The sequence below is a fragment of the Podarcis gaigeae genome (genome assembly GCF_964106915.1).
Source record: "Podarcis gaigeae genome assembly, chromosome: 2".
Classification (NCBI taxonomy): Eukaryota; Metazoa; Chordata; class Lepidosauria; order Squamata; family Lacertidae; genus Podarcis; species Podarcis gaigeae.
The window spans coordinates 123,865,570-123,874,481 of record NC_139679.1 but is presented as its reverse complement, the minus strand read 5'-3'; the positions used below and the strand labels follow the sequence as shown (position 1 = coordinate 123,874,481).

General features: G+C 45.2%; 1 protein-coding gene across 1 annotated transcript; it reads right to left on the bottom strand.

Moving 5' to 3' along the window:
• Nucleotides 1-1,697: 1,697 nt before the first annotated feature.
• On the bottom strand, nt 1,698-4,094 carry LOC310837839 (uncharacterized protein). Its single transcript, XM_083725005.1, has 2 exons — nt 3,504-4,094; nt 1,698-3,083 (listed from the first exon to the last, which is right to left on the bottom strand). The coding sequence occupies exons 1-2, from the start codon at nt 4,069-4,071 to the stop codon at nt 2,566-2,568; spliced, it is 1,086 nt and encodes a 361-aa protein (XP_083581131.1). The 5' UTR covers nt 4,072-4,094; the 3' UTR covers nt 1,698-2,565.
• Between the last annotated feature and the right edge of the window lie 4,818 nt (nt 4,095-8,912).

The window sequence follows — 8,912 nt, the reverse complement described above, 5'->3', positions numbered from 1 at the left end:
GTCTTCCAATACTTTGCGATGAGTATTCTTGCTGCTGTTGTAGCATACATAAAAAAAGTTCTATCCTTCTTTGGCAGCAATTGGCTGACAATGCCCAAGAGAAAGGCCTCTGGTTTCTTCAGAAAGGTATATTTAAATACCCTTTTCAGTTCATTATATATCATTTCCCAGAACGCCTTGATCTTTGGGCACGTCCACCAAAGGTGAAAGAAAGTACCTTCAGTCTCTTTACATTTCCAACATTTGTTGTCAGGCAAGTGATAAATTTTTGCAAGCTTGACTGGGGTCATGTACCACCTATAAATCATTTTCATAATATTCTCTCTTAAGGCATTACATGCCGTAAATTTCATCCTGGTGGTCCAGAACTTTTCCCAGTCAGCAAACATAATGTTATGACCAATATCTTGTGCCCACTTAATCATGGCTGATTTCACCGTTTCATCCTGTGTATTCCATTTCAACAGCAAGTTATACATTTTTGACAAATTTTTAGTATTGGATTCTAACAGTTCTGTTTCCAATTTTGATTTTTCCACCTGGAAGCCAATTTTCCTGTCCATCTTATAAACCTCCATTATTTGATAATAATGAAGCCAGTCTCGCACCTTATCTTTTAGTTTCTCAAAACTCTGCAATTTCAGTTTGTCCCCTTCTTGTTCCAAAATTTCCCAATATTTTGGCCATTTGGACTCCATATCGAGCCTTTTCACAGCCTTTGCCTCCATTGGCGACAACCACCTTGGGGTTTTATTTTCCAACAAGTCTTTGTATCTGATCCGGACATTATATAGTGCTTTCCTGACAATATGATTTTTAAAGGCTTTATGAGCTTTAACCTTGTCATACCACAAATATGCATGCCACCCAAAAGTATTGTTAAAACTTCTAAGTCCAAAATGTCTGTGTTCTCAAGAAGCAGCCAGTCTTTCAACAAGCAGAATGCTGCTGATTCATAATAAAGTTTGAAGTCTGGCAGGGCAAATCCACCCCTTTCCTTTGCGTCAGTTAATATCTTAAATTTTATTCTGGGCTTCTTGCCCTGCCAGACAAATCTGGAAATATCTTTCTGCCACTTCTTGAAACAGTCCATCTTGTCCACAATTTGCAATGTTTGAAACAAAAACAACATTCTAGGCAATACATTCATCTTTATAACTGCAATTCGACCCAACAAGGAAAGCTTCAAATTTGACCAAATTTCTAAATCTTTTTTCACTTCCGTCCAACATTTTTCATAATTATCTTTAAATAAGTTCCCATTTTTAGCTGTCATGTTAATCCCCAGATATTTCACTTTCTTAACCACAGTCAAACCTGTTTCATTCTGAAACCTCTCTCTTTCAATTGATGTTAAATTTTTCTCTAAAACCTTAGTTTTTAACTTATTCAATTTAAATCCTGCCACTTGACCAAACTCTTGAATTAGTTCTAAGACCCTTTTAGTACTAGATTCAGGCTCTTGTAATCTAAGTACCAGATCATCTGCAAATGCTCTCAATTTGTACTGTTTAGCTCCGACCTGTACCCCTTTAACCAGCTGATCCCTTCTAATCATGTTCAGCAAAACCTCCAGGACTGATATAAAAAGTAATGGAGAGGTTGGGCACCCCTGACGTGTCCCTTTTTCAATGGTACGTGGGTCCTGGGCCTCAATTAAAACAATGCATGTCATGCTGCCATTACTATAATTCTAGTTTAACCAACTCATTTCCGGGTTTCAAGTGGTCGTAATCCAAAATGATCATCAACGAGGCTGTTCGTAACCCGAGGTACACTGTACAAAGCCATTTATACATTACTAACTATTGTGATACGCTACCTTGATTACTTTACTATATGAAAGTACAACTTTACATTGAAACACCAGATCATCACATACATGGGGTGCATTTAAATTTGATTTCCACCTATAGGAGCCTGTTCATTTGAAGGAAGAAATGAACCCTTGAGAGAGCCAGTGTGGTGTAGTGGTTAAGAGCGGTGGTGCGTAATCTGCTGAACCGGGTTCGCGTCTCTGCTCCTCCACCTGCAGCTGCTGGGTGACCTTGGGCCAGTCACACTTCTCTGAAGTCTCTCAGCCTCACTCACCTCACAGAGTGTTTGTTGTGGGGGAGGAAGGGAAAGGAGAATGTTAGCCGCTTTGAGACTCCTTAGGGTAGTGATAAAGCGGGATATCAAATCCAAACTCCTCCTCCTCCTCTTCTTCTTGTTGAGGAAAAATCTTTCTACACTCCATACATCTAAATGGTTCCTTCCATATAAGTCCGTAAACATTTTGTAAGTACTCCAGTAAACAGAAGAAGTTTCTGCACTCCTGGAATTTAAATGTTTCTTCCTTTGTGAGTCCATTGATGTTTTGTAAGGTGACAGCAGCTCTTTCCACACTCCATACATTTAGATCATTTTCCTCCTGTGTGAGTCTGTTGATGTAGTCTTAGAGTTCCCTTTTGACCAAAGCTCTTTCCACACTCCATACATTTAAATGGTTTCTCCCCTGTGTGCGTTCGATGATGTAAAGTCAGATGTACACCTGAACGAAAGCTTTTTCCACATTCCAAACATTTACAAGCTCTCACCTGTGTGAGTTTGATGATGTTTATTAATTGCTGAACTCTGACTGAAGCTTTTTCCACACTCCATACATTTAAATGGTTTCTCCCCTGTGTGAATCCGTAGATGTTTTCTAAGGTCTCCATTATGTGAAAAGCTCTTTCCACACTCCATACATTTAAATGGTTTCTCTCCTGTGTGTGTTCTATGATGTAAAGACAGAAGATTACGTGAACGAAAGCACTTTCCACATTCCATACATTCATATGGTTTCTTCCCTGTGTGAGTCCATTGATGGTTTCTAAGCACTCCTCTAGTGTTGAAGCTCATTCCACACTCCATACATTTAAATAGTTTCTCCCCTGTGTGAGTCCATAGATGTTTTCTAAGGTTTCTATTATGTGTGAAGCTCTTTCCACACTCCATACATTTAAATAGTTTCTCCCCTGTGTGAGTCCATAGATGTTTTCTAAGGTTTCCATTATGTGTGAAGCTCTTTCCACAGACCATACATTTAAATGGTTTCTCCCCTGTGTGAATTCGATGATGTAAGGTCAGATGTTCATCTGAACGAAAGCTCTTTCCACACTCCATACATTTAAATGGTTTCTCCCGTGTGTGAGTCCGTTGATGGTTGCTAAGGTTTCCATTTAATGCGAAGCTCTTTCCACATTCGATACATTTATATGGTTTCTCCCCTGTGTGAGTCCGTTGATGGTTGCTAAGGTGTCCATGTAATGCATAGCTCTTTCCACATTCGATACATTTAAATGGTTTCTCCCCTGTGTGAGTCCGTTGATGGCTTCTAAGGCTTACCTTATATGTGAAGCTCTTTCCACACTCTACACATTTAAATTGTTTTTTTGCTGCGTGACTCCTTCGATGTACCATAAGTTGTCTACTCATACTGAATATTAACCCACACTGCATACATTTGTAGGGTTTTTTACCCATGTGAGTTTGATGATGTCTATTAAGTGATGAACTCTGACTGAAGCTTTTTCCACACTCCATACATTTAAATGGTTTCTCCCCTGTGTGACTCCGTAGATGTTTTCTAAGGTTTCCATTATGTGTGAAGCTCTTTCCGCAGTCCATACATTTAAATGGTTTCTCCCCTGAGTGAGTCCTACGATGTAAAGTCAGATGATCACTTGAACGAAAGCTCTTTCCACATTCCATACATTCATATGGTTTCTTCCCTGTGTGAGTCTGTAGATGTTGTCTAAGGTTTCTATTATGTGTGAAGTTCTTTCCACACTCCATACATTTAAATGGTTTCTCCCTTGTGTGAGTCTGTTGATGTACTCTTAGAGTTCCCTTTCGAGTGAAGCTCTTTCCACACTCCATACATTTAAATGGTTTCTCCCCTGTGTGTGTTCGATGATGTAAAGTAAGATGTGCACCTGAGCGAAAGCTTTTTCCACATTCCAAACATTTATAAGGTCTCTCACTCGTGTGAGTTTGATGATGTCTATTAAGTGTTGAACTCTGACTGAAGCTTTTTCCACACTCCATACATTTAAATGGTTTCTCCCCTGTGTGAGTCCGTAGATGTTTTCTGAAGTTTCCATTACGTGTGAAGCTCTTTACACAGTACATACATTTAAATGGTTTCTCCCCTGTGTGAGTCCGTAGATGCTTGCTTAGCGTTATGCTATGACAGAAGCTCTTTCCACACTCTATACATTTAAATGGTTTCTCCCCTGTGTGAGTCCGTTGATGGTTGCTTAGCGTTATGCTATGATAGAAACTCTTCCCACACGCTATACATTTAAATGGTTTTTCTGTTGCGTGAATCCTTTGATGTACAATAAGTTGTCTACTCATACTGAATCTCCATCCACACTGCATACATTTGTAGGGTTTCTCACTCATGTGAGTTAGATGATGTAAAGTAAGAGATGAAGTTGGTATGACGCTCTTTACACACTCCATACCTTTAAACGGTTTCCCCACTCTGTGAGTTTATTAACTGTGCACATGGACTGAAGCACATTCCACATTCACCACATTTGAATGGTCTCTTCGTATTTCCAAATGAAATTACAGATGACACACTGTCTTCTCCATAACCTGCTTGGAAATGAGAGGAGAGGAAAACCCCTGTTAGTATTTCAAGGAAGAGAACAAAGACTGTAACACACATCAAATGCAATTAGCTCCTTCTCTTATTTCAACCTATTGTACATTCCTCCCTGTCTTCTTTATGTCCCAAATTTTAAGCAAATGAGGTGAAACAATGCCAAATAATAGGAAGAAGAAGAAGAAGAAGAAGAAGAAGAAGAAGAAGAAGAAGAAGAAGAAGAAGAGGAGGAGGAGGAGGAGAAGGAGGAGGAGTTTGGATTTGATATCCCGCCTTTCACTCCCTTCAAGGAGTCTCAAAGTGGCTAACATTCTCCTTTCCCTTCTTCCCCCACAACAAACACTCTGTGAGGTGAGTGGGGCTGAGAGACTTCAAAGAAGTGTGACTGGCCCAAGGTCACCCAGCAGCTGCATGTGGAGGAGCGGAGACGCGAACCCAGTTCCCCAGATAACGAGACTACCGCTCTTAACCACTACACCACACTGGCTCACCACGCATCATCAACCTTCCATAATACTAAATTATCATTAATAAAGTAGTTTGATCTAAGAATACAGTTGTGGGATTGCCTTTTTAAATAAGGACCTGCCTGACAGGAAAGGGAGCTGTTTTCCTTCCACGAAAGTGCCCTCCATTTCTCAGAATCAGAGTTGCTAATGACATTTTTCATTCCCCGTGTAATATTATTCCACCCCTGGGGCACATCTTAGCCCTTTGAACCTCTGGATATTTCTTAATCACCCACACAGTCCCTTGGCCCCCAGGAGGTGCATAGCAGCCATACTGGGAGACCCAGGGTTCAGGTTTTTCTAGGGACTGTAGCCTGGAACTAGTGAGAAGGCTTGGCGCTTGGAATAAGCTGAAGGTGTGCTCAGGGAGGCTAATGTCCTTGGAAATGGACCTCCATCTGTCAGCCTTGCAGTGCAGAGGGAGAGCTGGAGATGCAGGAAAAGGCTGTTGGAGCCTGGCTGCTGGAATCCAAGATGGAAACACTCACCCCAATTTTTATTTATTAGATTTAGAAACCATCCTTCTACGTCTGAGTGTGAGGGGGAGACCAGGAGTCCTGTCTCATGCTGTGTGTAGGAGCAAGAGACATGGATGGCGAGGGAGCTGCTGCAGTGACCAGCCACACCTGTGCCATGTTTGTCCTCCGGCCTGAGAATGTGCAGAATCACACCTGCAGCAGATGCAGGAAGAGAAGGAACATCAAGCTGAGCTCCGCCTATCTGCCCTACGAGCTCCTGAGCAAGATGAGGGATTTCTCGAAAGAGAGCAGAGTGGATGGTCCTGGGACAGCAACACAGGTGGGGTCGGCCCCAGCCAGGAGGAAGATCGCTGGTTGCAGGAAACGAAAACCTGGAGGAATGTGGTACAGAGAAATGGGGCTGTTAGGAACCGGGATGTGTCACTCGAGCTGCAAAATCAATTCTGGATCAGAGGAGCAAGATGCCGACCTCAGAATGCGCCAAGGTGGCTGTGGAAGGGGCAATTCCTACCACTCCCCAGAGGAGGAAGAAGGATGTGTTGGTGGTACGTGACTTCCTACTAAGGGGGACAGAGGCAGCAGTGTGTGGAGGTAACAGGATCAGTGTTAGATACAGTGGTGCCTCGCAAGACGAAATTAATTCGTTCCGCAAGTTTTTTCTTCTTGCAAGTTTTTCGTCTTGCGAAGCACAGTTTCCCATAGGAATGCATTGAAAATCAATTAATGCGTTCCTAGGGAGACCGCCTTCAGACCAGGTCCGGGGACAGTCTGTCCCCGGACCTCTTCTGAAGGCTGGTGGGGGGAGAAGGACTTTTCTCCCCACTGCCAGCCTTCAGAACAGCCTTCTGAAGGCTGGCGGTGGGAAGAAAATAATAATAATAATAATAATAATAATAATAATAATAATAATAATAAAAAATTTTATTTATATCCCGCCCTCCCCAGTCAAAGCCGGGCTCAGGGCGGCTAACAACAATCAAACAATCAGATATTCACACATTCTAAAAATATTTCATTTTTAAAATCAATTAAAATCAAATTAATGGCAACTAATTAAGCAAGATTCTGTGCAGGTTGCCAGAGGAGGGAGTCAGGCTGCGCCCTGACCAAGGGCCTGGTGGAACAACTCTGCAGGCCCTGCGGAAGGATGTCAGGTCTCGAAGGGCCCTAGTCTCTTGTGACAGAGCATTCCACCAGATTGGAGCCGCAGCTGAGAAGGCCCTGGCTCTAGTTGAGGCCAGCCTAACCTCTTTGAGGCCTGGGACCTTGAGGATGTTATTATTTGCAGACCGTAGGTTTCTCTGTGGGGCATACCAGGAGAGGCGGTCCCGTAGGTACGAGGGTCCTAGGCCGTATAGGGCTTTAAAGGTTAAAACCAGCACCTTAAACCTGATCCTGTACTCCACCGGGAGCCAGTGCAGCTGGTATAGTACCGGATGAATGTGATCTCGCAGCGAAGACCCCATAAGGAGTCTCGCCGCGGCATTCTGCACCCGCTGGAGTTTCTGGGTTAGTCTCAAGGGCAGCCCCACGTAGAGCGAGTTACAATAATCCAGTCTGGAGGTGACCGTCGCATGGATCACAGTGGCTAGGTCAGGGCGAGAGAGATAAGGGGCCAACTGCTTAGCTTGGCGGAGATGAAAAAATGCCGCCTTTGTTATAGCTGTAATCTGAGCCTCCATAGAGAGGGAGGTATCGGAAGATTACACCCAAACTCTTAACGGACGGTGCTGGCACTAATTGCACCCCCGCAAGAGATGGGAGTTGCCCCCTCAATCCCATATCGTCCTGCCCCAGCCAGAGGACCTCTGTCTTCGAAGGATTTAACTTCAACCGGCTCCCACGTAACCATCCAGCCACAGCTTCCAGACATCTCGCCAGTGTGTCTGGGGCCGAGTCAGGATGGCCATCCATCAACAGATAGAGTTGGGTGTCATCAGCATACTGATGGCAACCCAGCCCAAAACTCCGGACAAGCTGGGCGAGGGGGCGCATAAAGATGTTAAAAAGCATCGGGGAGAGAATCGCACCCTGAGGCACTCCACACACCAAGGAGTGGCGCGATGACAATTCCCCCCCCCGAGCGCCACCCTCTGTCCCCGACCAGAGAGAAACGAGCGCAGCCATTGAAGGACTGTGCCCTGGATCCCCACGTCGGCAAGGCGGTGGTCCAGGAGTTCGTGATCGACCATGTCGAAGGCTGTTGACAGATCTAGAAGAATCAGCAGCCCCGACCCGCCTCGATCCAGCTGCCTGCGGAGATCATCTGTTAGGGCGACCAGAGCCATCTCGGTCCCATGACCAGCGCGGATCCAGAGCAGATGTTTCATCCAGAAACCTACCAAGCTATTCAGCAACCGCTCTCTCAATCACCTTACCCAGGAATGGAAGATTTGAGACCGGGCGGTAATTGGGAATATCCCGGTGCCAAGGGACAAATTGATGATATCCCCCAGGGGGGCCCGCACCTCGTCTGGACACGCTCTAATCAGCCATGACGGGCACGGGTCAAGAGAACAGGTGGTGGGCTTTCCAGCTCGGAGGAGTCTGTCCACATCGGCTGGAGATATCCGGTCAAAATGGTCCAATACTGGACCCGAGGACAGTCGAGGGGCCTCCAGTTCCTTTATTGTATCCAAATTGGCAGGGAGGTCATGGCGGAGCAACAGGACCTTCTCTGCAAAAAAGCTCGCAAATGCCTCACAGCTGTGTGTCAGATTGTTATTTAAATTTGGCTGTCCTTCAAGGGGCATTAAAGACCGAATTATACTAAATAATTGCGCCGGGCGAGAGCTAGCGGATGCAATGGAGGCCGAGAAGTAAGACTTCTTAGCGGCCTTCACAGCCATCTCATAGGTTTTCATAAAAACCCTATAAGATGTTCTTGAGGCTCCGTCACGGGCACCCCGCCATACTCGCTCTAGCCGTCTGAGGTCCCGCTTCATTTTCCGAAGCTCCTCGGTAAACCAGGGAGCCCGGTTTCTGCGGGGTCGCAGAGGGCGCTTAGGTGCGATCTCATCGATGGCTGCCAGGAGCTGGGTATTCCAGCCCTCAACAAGCTCAGTCAATGAGTCGCCAGGGGGAGCAAGGTCCCGCAAGGCTTGACGGAATCTATCAGGGTCCATCAGCCTCTGCGGGCGAGCCCAAATTGGCTCGCCACCTAAGCAGGGTGGGGGTGGAAAATGAATCCTGGCTTTCAGAGCGTAGTGATCAGACCATGGCACCTTCATCGAAGGAGACATGATCACATCTATACCGGCACCAAAGATCAAATCCAGCGTGTGG